Below are 23,442 nucleotides of genomic sequence, written 5' to 3'. Positions count from 1 at the left end.
AGAGTTGTCTCATCGGATGTTGTCATCGTCCACGCTTCGGCGCCATACATCAGGACGGGAATAATGAGCGACTTGTAGAGTTTGATTTTTGTTCGTCGAGAGAGGACTTTAGTTTGCAATTGCCTACTTTTACCACCTTAGCTAAACTAAATTTTCGAGCACGATCCCAATTTGAATTTTCTCCTTATCATACCAATGCATTTATTTCTTCGCCTGAATAGCCAATGAAATTAAAATGTTGCCCCAATATACGAAGTGTATATACGAAGTATTCTATGGTTAAGCCTCATTTTCAATTATTCCGAGGCATCTTACCTATTCTACACACTAAGATCTGCACTTCTCTATTGAATAATCACTGCCAAAACTATATCTACTGTGGGTTTTCGGTTAAGTCATCCCCTTGAGAAGACTTGGCTTAAGCACAACTGTTTTTGTGGGACACTTATATACCATATTGCCGTCATCCGACACCTCTGAAAAGAGGCGGGATGTGATATCCTATAAATAAGAACTTCACGGCGTTCGCATAAAGACTGCTAACACCTCGTTCAAATCTCTTCTCGTTTTTTCAGAATCAAAAGTCAAAGAGTCCATATTAAACTTGTCAAATTGTACTGATATGTAGTCTTCGGACATCTGGACATATCTAAGTATAGTAGGGGACTTGAAGTAACAATAATTTCAACTTAAGTTACTTCCAACAATAAAAATATTAATTATGAAAACTTCATCTGGAATTTTAGTAAAGGTAACCAAAAACCGCTATAATTTTTTCGACAAAAGGATCTACTAGGTGCATTTTTAACTTATTCGGTAAATGGAAATCCGAGGTGGCACGGATCTGATCAAAATTATCGGTATATGGGAAGCAGAAAATAATGACCGATTTTTCCACTTTATTCAAACTTTATAAAATTATGCTAAACGAAACAGTCTTACTCAATATTATTAGGATCGATTTTTCCCATTTTTGAGCCAGAATTTGCTCAAATGTTGTTTTTCAAATATAATGGTGTCTTCAATATCTTTGCTGATGTTTAAAACATCAGCTGTGAACTCAAAGAGTTGATAGTAACAAAATTACGTTATCTTAAATATGGGTGTGGTTTATTTTAACATTTGGCTACCAAGTACAGTGGACTATATGGGAAATTTAAATATTTTTATACTATACAAAGTTGCTAGCGACAAAGTTTTGTTTTGTTCACATAACGGTTGTTTGTAACACCCAAAACAAACGAGTTAGATATAGGGTTATATATACCAAAGTGATCAGGGTGAGGAGTGGAGTTCAAATCCGAATGTCTGTCTGTCCGTCCGTCCGTCCGTCTGTGCAAGCCGTAACTTGAGTAAAAATTGAGATATCTTAATGAAACTTGGCACACTTATTTCTTGGCCACTGCCACGCCCACAAAATGGCGAAAACCGAAAACACATAAAAGGCCATAACTAAGCCATAAATAAAGCTATGGAAATAAAATTTGATATGAAGGATCGCACTATGAAGGGGCATATTTGGATGTAATTTTCTTGGGGAGGTGGGCGTGGCCCCGCCCCCAAATAGGTTTTTTGTACATATCTCGCAAACCAATAGAACTATATAAACCAAACTTTCTGCAGTCGTCTTTTTAGCCATTTCGTAATAAAGTCCAAAAATGACAGAAATCAGATAATAACCACGCCCACCTCCCATACAAAGGTTAGGTTGAAAGTTACTAAAAGTGGGTTAACTCACTAAAGAAAAATGTCAGAAACACTAAATTCCACATAAGAAATGGCAGATGGAAGCTGCACTCAGATTTTTTTACAAATTGAAAATGGGTGTGGCGTCTCCCATTTATGGGTCAAAAACCATATCTCAGGAACTACTCGACCGATTTCAATGAAACTTAGTTTGTAATAGTTTCCTTACATCCCAATGATATGTTGTGAAAATAGGCCAAATCGCTTCACAATCACGCCTACTTCCTATATACCAGAACTTTGAAGACGATCTGAATCGTTTACTTTACAATATATAAAGTAAGTACTAGTGAAGATATCGGTGCAAAATTTTGCACAAATACTATGTTAATAGTGTGGAAGCCCATTTCTAAAAATCGCCGAAATCGGACCATAGGTTTTCAAGGCCCCATATATCGAACATGAGGACCTCGGTGCTTCTAACCTAATATTAGGGTTTCCAACTTTCAATGGACTTTATACAATATATATGACGAATATGTGGGTCAAATTGTGTATTATATAATATTAATTAAGTTAAATAAATAAATTGCGAGAGTATAAAATGTTCGATTACACCCGAACTTAGCCCTTCCTTACTTGTTATTTATAGATTTCATTGACTTTAACAGATAAACAATCAAAACATTTATGCTAAATCAAAAGTTTCCAAACGTACGCCAAATGTATGCCAATTTGATTTGTAAATAAGCCTTCACATATCCCCGAAACAAAAATAATTGCAAATATTATTATGCATCGTATATGTTTACTCGTGTGTTCATATGTGTAATTTATGGTATTTATTTTTCACTTCATCATTGGTTATTGAGTTTTGTTCGAACCGCTGCAATTGGCATGCGAAAAGGCAGTTATCGATTGTGGTTTTCGCACGTACAGTGGTGGCATAAATATACGAATGTAGCTGCATACAAATATATGTGTATATACATATATATGTATATATTTACATACATACATACGTACTGGTAACACTCTTTTTAATTAAAAGTTCATTTCAACCAAATTTCAATGAATTGCACAACCACAAATTGTAAGCTTGCGGAAAATGATAACTGAATTGTCAGCGAAAGGGGAACAGCTACAGCAATCAAAAATCGTGGAAAACATTTAAAAGAGATTTAAGTATTATATTTTAAAGTCATACGTAGTCAAACATGCTTAAAATGAATATTAAATGTTGGAAATACGTTTAATTTTCCGTTCAATTAAATAGCGTACTGTATGAAATAAATTGGTAGATATTTCGTTGAATACAATATTGAATCATTAAATGGCTCATTGTGTTAATAAGTCTGAAAATTGCGTGATTCCATGAAATCAGATTTTAAATATTTTAATTCGTTACATCACGCAAAACCTAACAGCCATGTTCGATTCATCACTTATCTGCTTGTTATATCCAGCTCTGAAAAACGGTGCTAGTCTATTAGATTTGTACAAATTGTTTGTTCGATTTGTCAGTATCTACGGTTCATCTATCAAAGCTTAAAATAACCTTTTCACACAGCCAATTTAGTTTAGTACAATAAGATTATAATTGAGAAACCAGTTTTTGCTTTTCGCACAGCCCGCTACTTGATTAAGGATCAGCTGTTATACATTTTTGTTTGCTCTGTTCTGCTGATTGCTATGTTATCAATAGCCAAGTTTACAGCGTGTATTCGATTCGATTTGTATTCGATTAAAAATTATTGAAGTAAAACAAGATTTTTCTTTTGTATGGTAAATCGATTTAACTTTAATCGAGCAATGACCGGCTAATTGATCAATTAACTATTGTGTTAAAAGGCTATAGGTCTCAACGACTTCACTGAACTCATTGTTCTATTTTATTGGAATGCATATGTATTTTCATTCATAAAAAGATCATCTTAAGTCGAGAATGATCGACATAGAATTGAGCCATATGCTCTGGCGTAACTATTTACCCTGTGGTTATAAAGAGTTGCTATGAAGGCTGTTTGAAATTTCTTTAAAGGTATTTGATATCAGGCAATTTGAAAGTGAGTGCAAAAGCATAGATTAAAAACTTCCAAATCTTTCAGATCACGACTCTTTATCTTTACCTTTTCAACGAAATTATGTCTTTCGGGTATTGATATGACTACATATTGTTTTTTTCTAAGGTTAGATTGAACCAATGTGTATTTTGAAGTAACCTAATCAATTTCGTTGAACATACGTTTAGAATGAAGATTAAATTTATAGTAACTAACAAGATTGATTCGTTTTTTGGTACATTTATTTTGGTCAGAGAACATAATCTTATATTCCTTGACAAATGAAAAAATATTCATATACAATAAAATGGTATCTTTTATAGTTTACTCTTCAATAGAAAGGTTTTGGTGTTCCTAACGAACCTTGTTCTAAGTCCTGGATACAATGTCTATTATACGGTCTACGTATGTATATACCAATAATTTTTTAATTCAATGATTAGATTTAGTTTAGATTTCACTAACGACTTTCCACTCCAATACCCTCCACTTTTCGTTTACATAACTCTTTATTAATTTTCAAGATCACTAACATATTTTTGATACAGTTTATTAGCAATTTTTAAAGTTTCTGAGAAAAGATTATCTCAAAAAACTTTTCGTAAACCTATAGGTAGTAGAAAAATCTATGTGAATGCAATACGCCTACTCATCAATACAACTCACCAAGAAATTTTTATGATATAAAATATGTATCTCCGCCGCTCGTTATCATTTCATCAGCCATAATATTGCACAATATTTATTCAAAAAAGGAAACTCACCATCGTATCGGTATATTCAATTAATTTATCCTCGGAGACATCATTAATTTTCTTGGCCTCCTTGAGTAAATCGCGTAAAAAGTTTTTTAGCTCATCAGCTTCAATGTAGCCGGAATTATCGGTGTCGTATTCGCGCCAAATCTGCAAAACACACCACAAAAAACGGACAAGTAATAAGCAAAAAGTGAATGATAAGCAAAACAAATTGCATACAAAAACACACACTACAACAACAATAGCAGTTGCGAAAATTAATAGTAAAGCATAAGCTTAGCGTTGGTGATAAAAACGGGCGTGTACATATACACGGCAATGAAAAATGTTGGAGCTCAAATGAATGGGCTTACAAGATAAGCAGTAGACAAATGCGGGCTGGTCAGATATGCAGCCATAGAGTGGCTGCAGATTTGATAAGTATGTATGCAGCAAATGAGATTTTAAAGCAAAAGTTTGGAGGGTTCAAAGTTTGGCGGAAATCTAATATAAAGTTTTTGGCAGCGAAAATGTGTTGAGTTTTTTCTACCAGCTTTTCAATATATGCTATATATCTACATAGTATGTATTTTTATTTTCTTGTCTTTTGCTTTCCCATCTTCGTTTAACCAAAATATCTATTTATATCACCTCTGACATATCTATTTGCTATTTCCTTTATGTATTTATTTACGCAATTTTCTTCCGCACAATTTGATATGCAATAATTTCGCAAACGTCGCATGAAATATTGCTTACCCTCTGCCCTCCATATATTTCACGCAGCTTATTTGCTGGCATGGCTCCTTTGTGTATATCGTATGCATCACTTTGTCAGCTAGTTGCGCTGTCGTTTCCTCTAATTAACGCCATTTATTTGTATCAATGTCAAGTCAAATTATTTTTTTCATCAATAGCGCTGACGTGGCATTTAATTAATTATTGCACAATATTAAAGTGAATTATTTATAGATATTTGTCTTTAATTATGTGTGTGCTAAACTTATATTTCAGCAATGATATGAGTTTGTTATCTATGAATAATTGCTTTAATGTATCTTTTCACTAAACAAAGTGAAGTTGAAAAATGGTCTGAAAACATTTTAATTTTTCGAGATTCTCTAATATTTTATACTTTACAAAAATAAGGAGCTTATAAAGTATGCTTTTAAAGAGATATATAATTTCATGGGGTGATAGCTTTCAAGCAAAACACATGTGGTTGACATTTTTTTCAGTATAGTTTGATGTATTTTTTAAGTAAAGCCTAATATTGGAACAACAATGTCAGAATCGTACAGATTTGGTACGTAAAATATACAAAATTGCCCTATTTGAATTAAACAATCCTGAAGAGATCTTCGTGTACCGAAGTATTAAAAAAATAATATCTGATAAGGTGTGCATGTCAAAATCTTTACTAATTCATAGTTTTCTTCAAACTAAAGATTCAGTTGGCTGATAACTAGCACCTCCGGAAAAAATGCCTGTCCTTCAGATTCCCTGGTTCAATATCAATCGCCTAAGAGCTAAATACCTAAACGAAATCATCCATTTCGGTTCGAAGGTTCGTTCTTCTTCTGTTACCGAATAACATCAAGAAATAAGACTGTCAATGGATCAATCAGGTTGATGTTGTTGTTGTAACGCTCATTTAGCCCTGCAAGCACAATAAATTGTCATCAAAGTCATCTAACGGAAGACCCAAGAAGCGAACAGTTTCGACAGCGTCTGACAAAAGGTGGAGTTGTTTGAGCATGCAAAGATGGACTTATTCTAGATATGTTGGAGTCCAGTCTGGATAAGTAGGACTTTAATCAGTATCCAGGACGAAGTTGAGCGAGGCAACTCGAACTCGGTATCTGCAATGAATGGTGATTTAACTCCTTTTCTATGAAATCATCCCAACAAAAACTGCTTAAAGAGCATTTGGTTATGATCCTTAACAAAAGGCATACGGACCTCGTTGTGCAAGTGCTCGACTGGAGACATTAATAGACAACCTGGGACCGGTCCGGTATTCTGACAAGTCTGAAATTTCCTTATCTGCGTCCAGGCGATAATATTGAGGCGTAGGTTATGACTGGATTGCCTTTGTCCTTTCCTCATGTAGTGCATGCTAGCTACTTGAGGATCTAGTTGTGGCTTTGTACTTTGGTAACAATCACGTTCGTATGCGGAATGAAAGAGTTCACTGTAACATTTAAAATTTTAGGATTGTACATTGTCTGATTTTTAGCCATCAACAGAAATATTTTGGTCTAGACTGTACTCTTTCGTCCAGTTGATGAATATGGTCGCAATAGATTTAGTTGATGAGAATGTTCGACTTCTAGAAGTAAATAAGGTCCTGAAGATATTCGTGTCAATTCCCACGTCAGCCGGTTCTGCGGTATCGGAATTGCCCCAGATTTTATTCACCCAAAAAATGTACTATTTGGATCGTCATGTCATTTGATGCTTTCAGACGAGTTTTTGTAGGGTTATGTTATATCCATGACACGAATCTCAACTTAAGCATAATATCTACTAAAGGGTATAACCTTATCAAATCTAAAATTATATACTGAGGTTATCCATTTTCAAATATGTGAACATTCAAAAACAAAAAGAATCTTATATGTTGACATGACTACTTAGCCATAAAAAGCTTACCTCTAAAATAGTTCTGAAATTTATCGTTAAATCCATCTAACACCGTCAGAGAGCAAAACATATAAATGTAAGCGAACAACAGAAAACTTAATCTCACAACTAACAACCAACACAGGATTGTATTTGAATCACTATTTTGGGAAAAAAAATTGCGAATGTGAACTTTCCCACAAAGCTTTAATTTCTCACAAAGCTTAAATTTCACTACCAGCTTTCCAAAGCATTAGCTTACATTGACCAAGTTGTCTACTTTCCGAATTAAACTCTTACAACTAATGACTAAAGCAAACATTTCCTATGCGTTTGTGTAAAGTTAGTAACTTGCGACCGCAAATTGATTGCGATGGGTGCAACAGGACGTATGAGTAATGTTCAGAACCCTTTGGCGATAAGGGAAAAGGAGACTGAAAAAAGTATACATATACTCTATATACAAAAGTGCAAAGTAAGAAAGTAAATTAAAGCAAAAAAGGGTTTACACATACAACAGCGCTTGTAGGGCAATTTAATGTTCAGAGAGCGCATGTGGTTGTAAAGTGTTGAAAATGAAAGTTTGTGAGCCAGCAGTTCAATTTCAATGAATGTGCGGCTTGCTTATATGATATATATTGATGTGTGTAATATTTGTCTATATATATTTTCGCAAACTTTCTTTTGGTTGTACATGTTGCTTTTACTTTGATTTCCTTTTGCCTGTGTATTTTACAAATATTTTCCAATGAGTGTTAATTGCTTTGACTGACGACTTACCTTCATGAATTCAACACTGGATTCCAGTGGATTATCGAAACGGAAGAGCAAAAGGAAATTCTCCTCCATTGGCAAAAGTTGAGCGAGCTGCAAAGAGAAAACGAAAAAAACACATCAGAAAAAAATACACTAAAAATCCAAAAAAAATAGTAGTTATTGTAGACACACCTTAAAGTAACCAGTTTCAGTGAGTAGTAAAAGCGTAGAGCGTAAATACAGCCAATGAGTAAAAGCAAAAACAAAAATCATTAACTCAAACTTACTTTACTTGCTGCTTTCTGCACTCTTTACTTATTTTTATACTCTCGCAACAAAAGTTGCTAAGAGAGTATTATAGTTTTGTTCACATAACGGTTGTTTGTAAGTCATAAAACTAAACGAGTTAGATATAGGGTTATATGTATCAAAATGATCAGGGTGACGAGACGAGTCAAAATCCGAATGTCTGTTTGTCCGTCCGTCCGTCCGTGCAACGGATAACTTGAGTAAAAATTGAGATATCTTGATGAAACTTGGAACATACGTTCCTTGGGACCGTGAGAGGGTTGCTTTCGAAAATGGGCAAAATCGGCCACTGCCACGCCCACAAAATGGCGAAAACCGAAAACGTAAAAAGTGTCATAACTAAGCCATAAATATAGTTATAAAAGAAAAATTTGGAACAGAGGATCGCACTAGGAAGAGGCATATTTGGATGTAATTTTTTTGCGAAAGTGGGCGTGGCCCCGCCCCCAAATCGGTTATTTGTATATATCTCGGAAACCAATAAAGCCATATAAACCAAACTTGCTGCAGTCAGTTCTCTTACGTACTCCACCACACACCATGAAATTAGTTGAAATCGGATAATAACCACGCCCACCTCCCATAAAAAGGTTAGGTTGAAAATTACTAAAAGTGAGTTAACTCAGTTTCGAAAAACGCCAGAAACACTAAATTTCACATAAGAAATGGCAGATGAAAGCTGCACTCAGATTTTTTTTACAAAATGGAACATGGGCGTGGTATCGCCCACTTATGGGTCAAAAACCATATCTCTGGAACTACTTGACCGATTTCAATGAAACTTGGTTTGTAATAGTTTCCTTACATCCCAATGATATGTTGTGAAAATAGGCCAAATCGCTTCACAACCACGCCTACTTCCTACATACCAGAACTTTGACAATCTGAATCGTTTACTTTACAATATATAAAGTAAGTACTAGTGAAGATATCGGTGCAGAACTTTGCACAAAGACTATGTTAATAGTGTGGCAGCCCCATTCTAAAAATCGCCGAAATCGAACCATAGGTTTTTAAGGCCCCATTAATCGAACATGAGGACCTCGGTGCTTCTAACCTAATATTATGGTTTCCAACTTTCAATGGACTTTATACAATATATATGACGAATATGTGGGTTAAATTGTATATTATATAATATAAATAAAGTTAAATAAATGAATTGCGAGAGTATAAAATGTTCGGTTACACCCGAACTTAGCCCTTCCTTACTTGTTATTTTTATTTTTTATAGACTTTCTTTGATTAATTCTTGCCTCTTTTACTTTATCTACTTTTTGATATTTCCTCTCGATTCTTCTACAGCTCTCCACTTCACTTCACTTAGCTTGTGCTTAATGAAAATGTAATGTTGCAGAAAAATCCAAGAAATTCAACTCAAGCGCAACCAAATTCGTAATCCAATTGAATTCGCCGTCAGCACTGCAATTTGTTAGCGGCAAAATTGCTGTGAGAAAATTGTCAACGGCGCAAATAGAGCGCTGCAGTTTCTCATGCAAATACTCGTGCAGTTTAATATGGGCAGCATAGAACTTTACAGCATTATTGGAAGACGTTAAAATTGAATGCTCAATGTGCAATCGAACGTGCTGTGGCGTGACTTAAGCCCAAAATCCGTTAATGTTGGCGCTTTTTATGTTACAGTATTTAATAATAAAGACTTTTGAGGCTTAAAAGTAAAGTAGAATTCGAAATTCGATTGTTAGAAAAAGATATACTTATTTCTATGAATTTATATACAAAATTGTGGAAGCAAAGTATTTTCATCGTAAAAGATGTGTCGTAAAATAGTTTTGCATTAGAGATGTTTACGATGTGTTGAAGAATTCTCTAGAAGATTTTAAATTAGATTATTTAATAATGAATCTTTCCAAACTAATATTATATCTCCATCTTTTTGTTTCACTCGCTCTATCTCCCTTTGTCTATTTGTCTAATAGATCATCTAAATTGTTTAGACAAAAACGTTGATATGGGTAAGCTAAAGCCAGCACTAAATCATGTTACAACTTCGAACATCATGCATTGACATAGAGGTATCTCTCTAAAATTGGTACTAAAAATAGCCAAGAACCTCACATAGAATGACACAAAAAATATATTTTTTTGATGAATAAAACGAACAACATGATACTGTATCCTGATGTAGGTTTTCTTGGTCCAATATTGTCGAAATTTTAAACTGAATCATAAAGTATTAAAAACCAAAAGATTTAAAGGGTTTTTCAAAAGGGACGCTACAAAAGTATAGCGATAGGGACAGCAAACGACGCCTTATTGTTCCGCTCTTTTGACATTTTTCTTCAGTAAGGTTTGCCATTTCATCATGGATATACGATTCAACTTCTAGTATAAATTATTAAAATTTACTAACGAAATTCGAAGTCAGTGACCTTAACTTTAAGAGCGCTACGAACAATTTATGGCAACAATCCACACGTACTCCATAAGTCACCATTGCATCCCGAAAAAATACATTTTGGTTCGATTTATGGGCCGATGGCGTGATTGGGCCGTACTTCTTCCGTGATGATTAACACCGGCACGTTACTGTGAATGGGAATCGCTATCACTCATTTATAACCAAATATTTTTGACCCGAATTGGATGATTTGGAGTTGGACAATATGTGGTTCAAACAGGACGGCGCCACAAGCCACACAGCGAATATCACAATCTAGTTATTGAAAACCAAGTTTGGTCAACGTGTTATCTCACGAAATGGCACAGTCAATTGGCAGCCTCGGTCTTGCAATTTGACGCCGTTAGACTATTTTCTGTGGGGCTACGTCAAGTCTATGGTCTATGCCAACAAGCCAGCGACGATTGATGAACTTTGTACGAATCTCCCACGTGAAATTGGAGCAGTATCGGACGATTTAGTCTTGAAACCCGCCGAAAATTGGGCTCAGCGTCTGGTCTTCTGCAAGCGTGCCTGTGGTGACCATGCAAAAGAAATCGAGTTCCATACATAATGGCATCGAACGGAGTTTCACAGGAATAAATAATAAATTTCATTGGTATCATAAAACGTTCCAGCCGAAGATCTCTGACTATTATTTATTACAAAATAATTAAAATATTTTTTAAGCAGTTGGCAACTCTTTAAAAAATCTACGAAAAATAGGAATAAACTCTGGTTTTAATAAAGCTAGGCTAAAAATTTTAGCAGTCTGTTTTTGTGCTCATAACCATGCTATGCGTATTGAAATTCTCTGTCATCTTATGTGGTGCTCGGAAGCTCTCATATATAATTCTATTTTATCTCTAGTTATATCATTTGTTGTTCTCAACTGTTTAATAATCTAAAATATTTATTTTTTGCCAACCTAAGGAATCAATAAATACTTCACCTCTTACAAAACCTCTTACAATGCAGATGGGTTATGTATAATGAAGGAAAGCTAATCAGTATAATCATTATAATTTCCAAGACACTACTGGTATTTGCATTTTCGAGGAAACCGCACTTCTAGCAATTAACTCAAGATGAAAAAATCCGGGGCCGAGTTAATCGAGAGGAAATTGGTTTTCCGCACTATTTGCACTTTCACTCAAAACTTACAACAAAATTCAGCCGTTTGTTATCAGATAAGCCAGTGTCATACCAATTTCAATTACAAAATTCTACAACAATAACAACACCTGTACTATACCAAATGCATGCCATCAGTACCAAAATCACCAGAGAAGTATGAGAACTAACCACAAGAGCAAATATCACGCAGCGCTGCTAATCTGTGCCATTCACAAGCGTATAAATTTTGAAATTTATGGCATAACGGTGTTGGCTGTCATCGCTTAAATGCATACGGTTGGAATTTAACACGCACATTTTGCTCGCTTGCGATTTCGGAGGCGTTAAACAGTTGTCGCTGGCACATAATTGCTCGGAGGCGAAACCGAGACAGCGGAAAATGAAAAATTCATGGAATTATGCAGCAAATAGTTTTGGTTGTGTGTATGTAATGTGTGCAGACGTGGAATTTCCATAATAAAGCGTGCGTGTGTGAAGTCAGAATTTTAATTAGTGCACTTGTTGGCATTCTCTTTATTCGCTTTAGTCGCTTTGAAGGAGAGTTGAGTATTTGAGTGTTTTTGCGCTTTAAATTTGAAGTTTTGAGGTTTCTACAAAAGATAGAAATCTATAGAACGTTCGACTAAAATATATTGGGATTAATTCATGAAGGGGATCATTTCCATTGAATCAACTATGTTCTAAGTAGTTATGTAATCATTATTTAGACTCTTTAATATTACATGTTTGCTGAATTGAACGAAAAGACGGAATGAGGGAATGGGTGGGTAAAATTCTAGAAAAGTTAAGCAAAACTCTGGAAAATATATTCTGAAATGCAAATAAATATAACAATATGAAGAAAATACCTTATAAGCTGTTTATATATCAATATCATAATTTAGATAAAGAGAAACACCAAATAACAAGGTGGATGCATAAGAACCACCCTACCAAGACCTGAAAGCTTCTGGCTAGTCACTATCGAAGTGCCTGGCGTTATCCTAATGAAATGCAATTATTTTCCTATTGGCGACATCTGACGATTGCTTTCTTCAGACGGCCCAAGCATTAACTGATCTGATAAGATTTTGCACGGATTGGGACAGCTCATGGTAGATGAGAGTATTGGAGCAGGGCATAATAGATTAGATTCATAGATTCCTCAAAGTCATAGCAAAACTTTCAAAATCGTTATTACTGACTTGGCCTCTATTTGCACCAGCTCACCACCAATCTACCACGACTGTTTTCACTTGACCTTCACCAGTAACCGCCGTAGCAATGGATTTGTTTTTATAACGTTTTTTTTTTTACTAGGTCTTATAACTAGTCTTGGGGTGTGAGGGCGTTGTTAATTACTCTCCACTTCGCTGTGTTCTCAACCTTAACTATGCTTCTAGCTTTATGTTGTAATATTTGACTTGTGAAATAAATAAATTATAATTAGTATACGATTTTATGTGGTATACATGCGTATGCAGCTATTTACTTCACTGTGTTCACGGTCTAAAAGCCTTTTCACATAGGAGCTAATTGATCAATTAACCGACCTCTGCTTGATTAAAAAAGTGATTAATATCGATTTACCATTGAATTTTAATCGAGTTGAAAATGAAATGCAACTCTGCGACAAAGACAGCCTTTGTAATTAAAGATACGTTCTTTGTCTGTGAGTTCTTGTTCACGCTACAAGACGCTAGATGTCGCTGCTAAAAATAGCAATCAGCTGATAAAACTTACCAACTTCTTATGAAAAGCAAAAATAAAATCGATGATCGGTTATCGAGTAGCCGGCAGTGCAAATGGCAGGTTTCTGAATCAAAATATTAATTGATCAATTAATTTGGCTATGTGAAAAGGCTACTTATTCTACTAGAATCTTAATTTCGAAATTCTTAACCGTTATCGTTTTTAAATGGTTTTGGAATCATGATTATACGATTCACGCTAATCTTTAACTTTGAATTCAAAACCAAAACCCAAAAAAATTATACTCCCAAATTCATAATCAATTTCACCAGCAAAAACATTAACCACAGGCAGAAAACAAGCACAGATTCTAAAACGGAATTCAATTTTTTATGACAGCGGAAGAAAATTAAAATTCCGCTAACGCACAAAAGCAGTCAAAAGTAAAATTGCGTAGCTATCACTGCCTTCCTGTGCTACTCAGTGCCTGCATACATATATGAATGTGCGTAAAAATATTCGCGCGGTAGAAAAATTTGCTTATGCATTTTAGACGGGGTGGCAACTTTCGACAGGAAACCGCAACGTTACAGCAGCAGTCGCGCATTTAGCGGAAATGCGTCAACATATTGTCAAACTTTACGAATTTGCCCTCAAGAAAGTGAGAAAGTGGCTGTGAAAGTCGAAGACACTCGAAAGGATGCGTCGGCAAGCAGCTGAGCTGAGCTGGCGCATTGTGTAATCCATTCAAGGCAGACAGGATGTGAAATGCATGACGTCGCGTTACAAACAATTTTCACTCACTAAGCCATACAATAGCGAAGGGCCAATACGCTTGCTGAGGGGAGTTGAGTGGCGAAGTAAGAAAATGTTACAAGAAGTGCCGCCACGTTGTAATGAAAAAAGTATTTAGAGTGTGAAAAACGAGCTCCCAAGTTGAAAAAAAGTCGCAGAAGATGTAGAGGGTAGCACAAGAAACAATAATTTGCATTTTTCTGCATTTAGTAGCGCCAAGCGTTACACAAACGCCGGCTGACAGCCAACTTACAGCTGCTTACAACGCGAAAGTTTCGCATGATGGAATTTTAAAATGCAACACATTGGCTGTCAAACGAAGTTTCAGCAAAAAACAATGGAATTAAGTGGGGATTGAGTACGGTTGGAACCGACTTTTCTGCTGTGGAGTACATTTTAAGCGATAGGCTTATAACACCTCAAAGCTGTTTACCTTTTATATCCCTTTGATTAATCCTTCCTTGGTTTAAATACTTCATTAAAATACTATTCCGATAGATAATTATGTACCAATGTTTTTAGTACATCTACAGAATACCTCGAGTCCGCACCAAGAACCTCCACTAGATCACAGCTGTACTAAACAAATCTTAAAAAACTCCTCCCCAACCATTGCTTGGTTTAAATAATTCATTAAAATATTATTCCGAAAGAATGTTTTTATTATAACTAGAGAAGACCTCAAGTCCGCACCAGGACTACTTAACCACAGCTGTTCTGTACAAAACTTGAAAACCTCTCCAACCCTTTCAATGAACCTAAGTGCTTCTCATGTGGATCGAACATAGCGAAGCTCTGAAGGGCTTCTGTTATATTTTCATGTTCCGCTATCCACAATTTTTCTACCATGATTTTTACAAGTTCTAGTAATCCCAAGTGGACCACCTATATAAATTAATTTAGATCAAGTATATATACCTAACCTTAATAAACAGGAATATCACCCCAACCTAACTTCTTGTGCGCGGGTATCATTTTGGTAACATCACTGCTGTTACTAGCTACTTTCAAGAGAAAAACTAACACAAATAAATTAACGAAAGTGGAAGGAAGCTAAAGCATGCATTGTCAGGGTTAACTTGAAGTAACACACAAAACACTGTTATTTTTTCCATGTCTAAGCGCAACGAAGGGCAACTACTTTGCTGCACCGTTGTAAATTGCAATTTCGTAGCAACTTGTTTCGTTAGAAAAAGTGCAATAAAATTGAATTACTAAAACGCGAAAGTAGCTTTTTTATGAATAATATAACGCCAGTTGAAGTATTATGTAATAACTAAACAAGCTGCGAGAAAATTTAAAATTCTTACTTTTACTTACTACTTCTTGCTACTGGAAAAGTGTGTTGAAAAAGTTCAAAAATACATTTCAAAGCAATATACGAGCAGATCTAATTAAAATTTCACTTTTTAGCTCCACTAAAGAGTTGGTTTTTGGTTGTTTTTTTTTTCTATAAACTTGATATTAAAATTTTTCTGACTCACATAATTAGCTGAAAGTAATGATTGTAAGTTACTGGGGAGTACATCTGAGCCCATCAACAGCCCTTCGAAAATAATTATGATCTGTATTTTTATCCTATAAGTATACACATATTTCTATGATACGATTCTTTCAGATTTCAGAATTATGAATATTTTTTACATACATATGTAGTAGCTTGTTCTAGGAATGTTCTTGAATTGCTTTATGCTGCAGTATCTTCGTTAAATATTTCAAACTTAGTTTCTAACAAATTTGCTCGAAAGTGTTTGTAACAAACACTGCCGCATGTTGTATTCCGAAACCCGCTGATGATCCGTCAAAAGAACTACATCCCTACAGAGATTCAGTATGTATCATCATTGGATAATGCTGGATGAACCTTTTCTGTCAACGCCAAGTGGTAAATAGAAGATATATTTTTTATAGATAAATAAGAAGAATTCAGAAAATGGAGTAATTACTACAACATTTTTATGTTTTGTACATCGAGTTCAATGAAAGGGTTATCTATTAATATCTCAAGGTACTGAACAGCGCATTCATGATTTTGGTCTTTCAAATTCAATCAAGCTATAATAGATGTTGTAGAAACATTCCGTAAGGTCTGGTGAGAGTCATTCGAGGCACTCGCTTGAAAGAAATTGTATGTCGTTAATTATCTTAACCACAATTCGAAGTTCATGTTGCTTTTCATAAATTCTTTAAAAAGAAACCACTATGCATTTTGTCAATACTTTCTTTATCAACTTTTAATTAGGATTTAGATCCCAATTTTTGTGCAACTTTCTGGATTCGACTAAGTAAGAAATAGGTAATAAAAAAACGTGTCTTTCTATTCTTCAATAACCCATGTCATTATATTATAATATCATTACTTTTAAGTAATTTACTCTATATATACAGTATATAAAAGCGAAAAGATATTTAAATAAGAAAGCTTAAATCTTAATTGTAAAAGTATATGAGGGATAGATATCGACTATTTCTGATAGAAGGCTGCGATCAAGTGGTTCGCAACCTGACTAAGGCAATGACTAAAATGTTGAAACATGATTTCTAACATTGATATACCCTCAGCAATGTCAATTTCAAGTTCCAAATGTTTTGCTGATATGAGTAAAATTAAAAGCTTTTATAAACATCCTTGATATATATATATAATGATATGGTATTATCGAAGACTCACCACATATTCAAGAAGAAGATCAACTAGATTGAATCACAGCTACTCTATTTATTACTATAAAAGCACAATTTCACTAATCATTTATAATTAACAGTTTCAGCAACTTATGTAGAACAAGTATGAAATTGCGTGCCAAGGTATGTTGACACTCAAAAATTTGTGATTTCCCTCATGTGAACAGATCTAAATCTAACTAACAATGAGTGTGAAAATTTCAATTCAAAATCTACGCATCAAATCACTTCAATGCCATAAATAAACTCATATTCACCTCATTACTGTTTATCACCGTCTGACGCGCAGTCAAACACACACTCACTCGTGCTCGAAGGCGCATTAATTAAAAGTGACACGTGTAATGTTTCAACGACACATGTGGCAACTGTGGCACAACAACCACAAGCAAAGCCGCAACCGATGCCACAACCGCAACCACAAGTGTGTGCATGCAGCTGCGCGCAGCCGAAAAATGGAAACAAAATGAAATTGCGCAAAGGGAGAGCAAAAAAAGGCTCGCAACTACAAACTATTGAGTAATGAGTGGTGCGGAAAAGTCAAGAAGCAAGTGCAGAGCGTGCGAACAATTGCATGTGCAACACGCAAAGACGAACGCTTCCACACACTATTGTAGAGAAGATGAACTTTTATGTGCTTTAGGATGGTTCTTAAATGTTGTGTGACATATCTTAAATAAAAGCTTTTTTTAAATATATGAAATGATATTTTCATATATGAAAAAAATCGATTTTAAATATTTATTTTTTTGGTTTCGAAATCGGACCACTGCTACGCCCACAAAATGGCGATAATCAAAAACATATAAAGAGCTATAACGCCATAAATAAAGCTATTCAAGTAAAATTTGGCACAAGGGATCGTCCTAGTAAGGGCCATATTTGGATGAGAAATTGGGCGTGGCCTCTCCCCTAAATAGGTTTTTGGTACATTTTGTATATATCTCGTAAACGATTAAAGCTATCAAACAAGCTCTCTAGTGTCGTTTCCCTTGCGTACCCCATTACACGCCATAAAAATAGGTGAGATCGGTTAATAACTATGCCCACCTCCTATACAAAAGTTGTGTTGAAAATTACTAAAAATGCGTTAACTCACTAACGGAAAACATCGAAAATTAAAAAACAAAATGGAAAATAGAAAATGGGTCCATATTATTTTCTTGACACCCCAATGACACGGATAGAAAATGGGCGAAATCGGTTCACAACCACGACTAATTTCTATATAACTGCATTTTGTGTTTCATCCGATTCCATCACTTTATAATAGAGGAATAAAACTGTATACAAATACTGTATATTATCTGTGGCTTCCCTTATGGAAAAAATGTCGAAATCGGACTAGAACTTTTTAAGGCCCCGGATATCGAACGAGTAGAACTCTGTGCCTAAGGATAATTTTTCACCGAAAATATCGGTACATCTTTCAAATATGAAAATAAAAGCATGAGAATAAAAATGCAGGGGAAATTTTTATACTCTCGGAACAAAAGTTGCTAAGTAAAACTTGAGATATCTTGACGTAGCTTGGTACACATGTTCCTTGCGACGAGAGAGGTTTGCTTTCGAAAACGAGCAAAACAAATAGGTTTTTTATATATATCTCGCAAACCAATAAAGCTATATAAACCAATATATATATTTATATTTGGCGTAGAAACCGCTTTAAGCGATTATAGCCGAATCCACCAGAGCGCGCCACTCGTTCCTCCTTTTTTGCTTTTTGGCGCCAACTGGAAACACCGAGTGAAGCCAGGTCACTTTGCACTCGGTCTTTCCACCGGAGTGGAGGTCGTCCTCTTCCGCGGCTTCCTCCAGCGGGTACTGCATCGAACACTTTCAGAGCTGGAGTGTTTTCATCCATTCGTACAACATGACCTAGCGTAGCCGCTGTCTTTTTATACGCTGAACTATGTCAATGTCGTCGAATAAATCGTACAGCTCATCGTTCCATCGTCTGCGGTATTCGCCGTTGCCAATGTTCAGAGGACCATAAATCTTACGCAAAACCTTTCTCCCGAAAACCCCAAGAGTCTTCTCATCGGATGTTGTCATCGTCCACGCTTCGGCGCCATACATCAGGACGGGAATAATGAGCGACTTGTAGAGTTTGATTTTGGTTCGTCGAGAGAAGACTTTACTTTTTAATTGCCTACTCAGTCCAAAGTAACACCTGTTGGCAAGAGTGATTCTACGTTGGATTTCAAAGCTGACATTGTTGGTGTTGTTAACGCTGGTTCCCAAGTAGACGAAACTATCTACTACTTCAAATGTATGACTGTCAACAGTGACGTGGGAGCCAAAACGCGAGTGCGCTGACTGTTTGTTTGATGACAGGAGATATTTCGTCTTGTCCTCATTCACCACCAGACCCATACGCTTCGCTTCTTTATCTAGTCAAGAAAAAGCAGAACAAACGGCGCGATTGTTGCTTCCGATGATATCAATATCATCGGCATACGCCAGCAGCTGTACACTCTTGTAGAATATTGTACCTTCTCTATTTAGCTCTGCAGCTCGTATTATTTTTTCCAGGGATAGATTGAAGAAGTCTGAAGCCTCGTTTGGTATCGAACGGTTCGGAGAGGTCCTTCCCGATCCTGACGGAGCTTTTGGTGTTGCTCAACGTCAGTTTACATAGCCGTATTAGTTTTGCAGGGATACCAAATTCAGACATCGCGGCATAAAGGCAGCTCCTTTTCGTGCTATCGAAGGCAGATTTAAAATCGATGAAAAGATGGTGAATATCGATTCTTCTCTATCGGGTCTTTTCCAAGATTTGGCGCATGGTGAATATCTGGTCCACTGTTGATTTTCCAGGTCTAAAGCTACACTGATAAGGTCCAATCAGTTTGTAGACGGTGGGTTTCAGTCTTTCACACAATACGCTCGACAAAACCTTATATGCGATATTGAGGAGACTAATACCACGGTAATTGCCGCAGATTGTGGGGTCTCCCTTCTTATGGATTGGGCAGAGCACACTGAGATTCCAATCGTTGGGCATGTTTTCTTCCGACCATATTCTACGAAGAAGCTGATGCATGCACCTTATCAGTTCTTCGCCGCCGTATTTGAATAGCTCGGCCAGTAGTCCATCGGCCCCCGCCGCTTTTTTGTTCTTCAAGCGGGTAAGTGCTATTCGAATTTCTTCATGGTCGGGTAATGGAATATTTATTCCATCGTCATCGATTGGGGAATCGGGTTCGCCATCTCCTAGTGTTGTACTTTCACTGCCATTCAGCAGGTCGGAGAAGTGTTCCCTCCATAATCCCAGTATGCTCTGGACATCCCTTACCAGATTACCTCCTCGGTCCCACATTATACACCATGAAACTAGTTGAAATCGGATAATAACCAAGCCCACCTCCCATACAAAGGTTAGATTGAGAATTACTAAAAGTGGGTTAACTTACTAACGAAAAACGTCAGAAACACTAAATTTTACTGAAAAAATATCAGGAAGAAGCTGCACTCAGATTTTTTTACAAAATGGAAAATGGGCGTGGCATCAATGAAATTCGGTATATAATATTTTATTGACACCCAGATGACACGTGAGGAAAATAAATATCGTTAAATCTCTCAGATATCTTAATTTAATCCAGAGGAAATCCTTTTGATCTAAAAGTGTGTCTCTGTACCAGAAATTGTTAAAATCGGGTCATAACTTGCCCTAGCTCTCATATACCTAATTCCAGGATTTTCAAAAATACGATGGTCTTACGAGTAATAGCTTATAAATCGGTTAATATGTGAAATATCTCAGCCAAATTAAATGAACATATAATCTTAGATATAATTTATGGTACATATAATAATTGGTGGTGAAATCGATTTCGGAATTACCTCAGCCTATAGACTATATATGATGATTTTTTCTATTGGATTTTATGCCGAATATATGGGTCAAATTGTGTGTTATCTTAATAAAATTACATCAACTTAGCCTTTCCTTTCCTTACGTGTTTTGACATACCCTATATCATTTCGTATTTGTTGAAAATTAATTAAAGATATATTTCACCATTATATTACCGTTAAATGAATCAAAATATATACTTTTTTTAATTTAACTGGAGAAGATGATTTTTTATAAACATTAAGCTGGTCACTAAATGTAGAAAAATATTGATATGTGGAATTTCTTAAATCAAACCAAAATTTTTATGATTTTTTTTAAACGATACTACTACATGAAATATATCTACTTTGAGTTAAAAATTTTTAATTTTTTTTTAATTTTAATTCCAAAATTTTTGACACACTTTTACAACTTCCAATCGATTAAAAAATATGTAAAACTAAGATATATTTCTGTAATGTGGGATCAGTAATATTTTTTCGGTTTTAAGCACCACCATAATGAGCGTATATGTATTCTACTTGCTCGTCGCCCTAACCTCACAATTACACATTATATTTACAGCTTAGTTTTCGCTAGCAGACTTGTTGCTGCCACCAAATTACAAATAAAACCAACAAAGTTTGTTAGCAACACGCTTTTTAACGCTCTTCAGCCATTCGCTTGCATTTTCCTTCCCTTCTCATGCTTGTTTTTGGTTGTTGGCAGCAGCGGCGCCATTTATTTCTTTGTTCGCCAGTCAGTCTGACAGTCAACACAATGCATTTTGTATGCAGCTGTCACTTTGACATCTTGTTTGTCATATACTTTCTTGGCACACTGTACGCTTAGCGGTTTTTCTTTCTTTTTTGTTGGTTGCGTTGCATCAAGTGAATTGTTGGTTTTTCTTGTAGCTATTTTGATTTAGTGCGTTGTGGTGTGGTGTTAACATTGTCTACTGCGCTGTTGCCTTGGCCCTAAATTAATTTTTGGTCGTATATATTTTGACATTTGGTGTACATGTTTACAACGGATTTTTTGAATGGCTTGGAATGTGTGTAATAAAAATTGTTGAAATTGAATTAAGTTACTTAACTTTAAATTATATTTTTGACCAATATGGTGGCAATAATATTGCCTATATTTGAAATGCCAGTTCTCATAGTTCATTGATTGTGAAGAGTTTGAAGCCATATTAGCCAGAAAGAGTAGCAGAATACTCTAGAAATATATCTGAGATTTTCAGTAGACTACACACTTATTCATCTAAAAATTACAAAGAAAATCTTTAGATCTGCGCTCATAGCACTTCTGTCCTGATGAATAGTTCAAGAAAATTAGCATTATATTATCCTAATGTCAGAAGGTCCGAGTCGCAAAATTCCGTCAGAAGAACAGTGGATTCTATTGACTTGCCGACTGAGCTTACCAAATACAGCATCTGAGAGTTGATAAACTTTAAATACAGTTTATCAACTCTCAGATGCTGTATTTGGTAAGCTCAGTCCTATTATAGGCTGTGGTCGATAAAGAGTATGTTCGGGTATTGAAAATAAAAGGTGTTCTGCTAAATCCACAAGACGATGAATCCCACAATTTGCACCAGCCATCATGACCTCAATTTTCTTCAGATCACATTAATTGTTCTATATAGCTATTGGGAGAAATATTACATTTACCACCAACAAACTTATCGACCCTCATAATCATTTGCAGATATTAACCAACTATTTAAATGATAGTTGGTACTGGCAATACTAAAATCCCTTAGATTTGGGAAGAACCTTTCCGAGCCGTTTGAAACTAAACTAGATTTCAAATAATCTCACTCACTGTTCTAATCCTAGCATCCTACTGATTTCCCTGCGATTAATTCCACTCATAATTTGTTTTTCCAAAGCAGAATAACCAATTAGAAAATTATTCTGAGCTGTGGATGAGGAGCTTTTCAGATTTCGATAATCTTTGGTTTTCAAAATTTCTCTGGGCGGGAAGGAATTAGTCTAAAGCCTTCTTATCTAGACAAACTTGTGAATGGGAAATATTTTATATTTTTTAAGAGAAACCATCCGCTTGTAAACATTTATAAATGTATATAATATTTGTCTAGACCTCCTTTTGTGCTTTTGTTGGATTATTTGGTATTTATTTATTTATTTTTTCATATACCATATATGTATGTATGTACATTACTTAACCCTTCTATTCAACCGCCAGCATATGAGTATATTGTCAACAACATATCTGTAAAAAGAGTCATCACGACACACAAAAACTCAAAAAGGTCACCATTGAAAATCAAATAAATAATTTCCAATGCTTTTCTCTTAGTCAATACAACAATAAAAGGCTTTAACAAATAAAAACGCTTTTGTGCGATTGATTGTGGATTTATTTGTGCAATGTAAATGAAGCGTTTTATGTCCAATAATGGGTTATTATTGGTTGAGTGTTGAGTTTGCTGAAGTGGGGCGAAAAAGGTTTAAAATTTGGCAGCAGAACAGTGAAACAGGTTAATGTGAAAATATCGAAGGCAAACAATGTTGCCAGATTTTTTTTTTTTCAGTTATAGTCTTTTCCCAACATGCAGAGATGTAAAATAATAAAATTAAATTGTGATTTTCAGCTATTTTTCTGCCAAGTATGGTCCAAAAATTTTTTTACGTACAATAGATATGTATATTGATAGTGTTAAAAATATTGATAGACAATTAAAGATACTACAGATTT

General features: G+C 35.3%; 1 protein-coding gene across 3 annotated transcripts in view; it reads right to left on the bottom strand.

The window, feature by feature from the left end:
* The window catches only part of LOC105214842 (calbindin-32), a 179,434-nt gene that overhangs the window by 116,824 nt on the left and 39,168 nt on the right, over positions 1 to 23,442 (bottom strand). For all 3 annotated transcript variants that reach the window (XM_029042046.2, XM_011188504.3, XM_054233849.1), the window contains exons 5-6: positions 7,892 to 7,978; positions 4,514 to 4,654 (exon numbers count right to left, since the gene is read on the bottom strand). In XM_029042046.2, the coding sequence (XP_028897879.1) occupies positions 4,514 to 4,654; positions 7,892 to 7,978 (228 nt within the window). The remainder of the gene's footprint in view (positions 1 to 4,513; positions 4,655 to 7,891; positions 7,979 to 23,442) is intronic.

The sequence above is a fragment of the Zeugodacus cucurbitae genome, chromosome 6, assembly GCF_028554725.1.
Source record: "Zeugodacus cucurbitae isolate PBARC_wt_2022May chromosome 6, idZeuCucr1.2, whole genome shotgun sequence".
Taxonomy (NCBI): Eukaryota; Metazoa; Arthropoda; class Insecta; order Diptera; family Tephritidae; genus Zeugodacus; species Zeugodacus cucurbitae.
This window is presented reverse-complemented; position numbering and strand designations above follow the sequence as displayed.